General features: G+C 31.9%; 1 protein-coding gene across 1 annotated transcript in view; it reads left to right on the top strand.

The window, feature by feature from the left end:
• Nucleotides 1-219: 219 nt before the first annotated feature.
• The window catches only part of LOC132855672 (uncharacterized protein C2orf73 homolog), a 6,691-nt gene continuing 5,501 nt past the window's right edge, over nucleotides 220-1,409 (top strand). Inside the window, exon 1 of the mRNA XM_060884863.1 lies at nucleotides 220-280. Within this exon, the coding sequence (XP_060740846.1) occupies nucleotides 222-280 (59 nt within the window). The 5' untranslated portion in view covers nucleotides 220-221. The remainder of the gene's footprint in view (nucleotides 281-1,409) is intronic.

The following is a 1,409-nucleotide window of genomic DNA, read 5'->3' as shown; positions in this document are numbered from 1 at the left end:
ATATATATATATATATATATATATATATATATATATATATATATATATATATATATATATATATATAAAACTATATTCTTTTAACTCTGTTTATATCAGTATGGGTATAACAAAAAGTGCCAAGTGTGGTCAAGTGTTAAATTACACCTGGTTGCCTAGCAAACTCAAATAATAAAGGGTACTCGAAAGTAAGGGACTAGGTGCCGTCGTTGGAAGTTAACATGTATCAGCGTGCAGAGATATGCCTGCCCCGAAAGAAGAAGGTTCGAGAAGCATTCCGGTATGTACACCTGAACACACATACACTGTATGGTAGCTTAGATACACCTGTTGACTAAAATGTGTGTGTCTATTATAATATAAAAAGGTGATACATTCTGAAACCCTTAGAGCCCGTATTCATAAACAGTCTAATCAAAAAAATAATCAAAACCCTTCATAAGCTGCAACTTGTTCAAAATTCTTCTGCCCGCATTATTACTCGTACTTCCTCTATCCATCATATTACACCTGTTCTGGAACAGCTTCACTGGCTTCCCATTATTTTTCGTATTAAGTATAAAATTCTTCTTCTAACATTTAAAGCTATCCACAATCTTGCCCCTTCATATCTTCTTGATCTTCTTCATACTCCAAAACCAACTCGTACTCTTAGATCTTCTTCTTCCACTCATTTCATTGTTCCCTCTGTCCGTCTTGTAACTATGGGGAATAGAGCTTTCGGTTACTCTGCACCTCAGCTCTGGAACTCACTTCCATCTGAACTCCGTAATATTGTTTCTCTTTCATTATTTAAATCTCAGCTTAAAACTCATCTGTTTAGTTTAGCTTATTCTACACCATAATTTGTACTGCTGGTCTAAATTGTATCGCAATGTAGCTATTCGATTTTGATTATCTTTGTTGTTTTTTGTACGGTGACATTGAGTGTTCAGAAAGGCGCCTTTAAATAAAATGTATTATTATTATTATTATTATTATTATTATTATTATTATTATTATTATTAATACTGGTCTCATAGAGCTCCTAATTTAGCTCAAAATTGTCTAACTAGGAATCTTATCTTCAGAGTGATTCAGGATCTCAGATCTCAGAGCAAATCTGACTAAAGAAAATACTTTTATCTTAGAGAGGGGCGGAGCTTAACCTGTTACCAGGTTAACACATTCTTTTGAAGATTGTGATTGGTTGTCCAATAAAAAGAATTAAAATAATTTTTATTATAAGCCTTCACTTAAGCCTTATTATAAGCCTTTCACATTTCTGCAAAAACAATCCATACACAATCTAATCTGTATCATCTTATTAACTCTATCATTATTAAATTGTATACAATGCAATACATTTTTAATTATTATCATTAATACAATCATTGTATACAATACATTACTTCTCCCTTTGGCTTTTG

The sequence above is a fragment of the Tachysurus vachellii genome, chromosome 1 (assembly GCF_030014155.1).
Source record: "Tachysurus vachellii isolate PV-2020 chromosome 1, HZAU_Pvac_v1, whole genome shotgun sequence".
NCBI classification, from domain to species: Eukaryota; Metazoa; Chordata; class Actinopteri; order Siluriformes; family Bagridae; genus Tachysurus; species Tachysurus vachellii.
The sequence above is the reverse complement of the archived record's forward strand: the minus strand, read 5'-3'. Positions and strand labels throughout refer to the sequence as shown.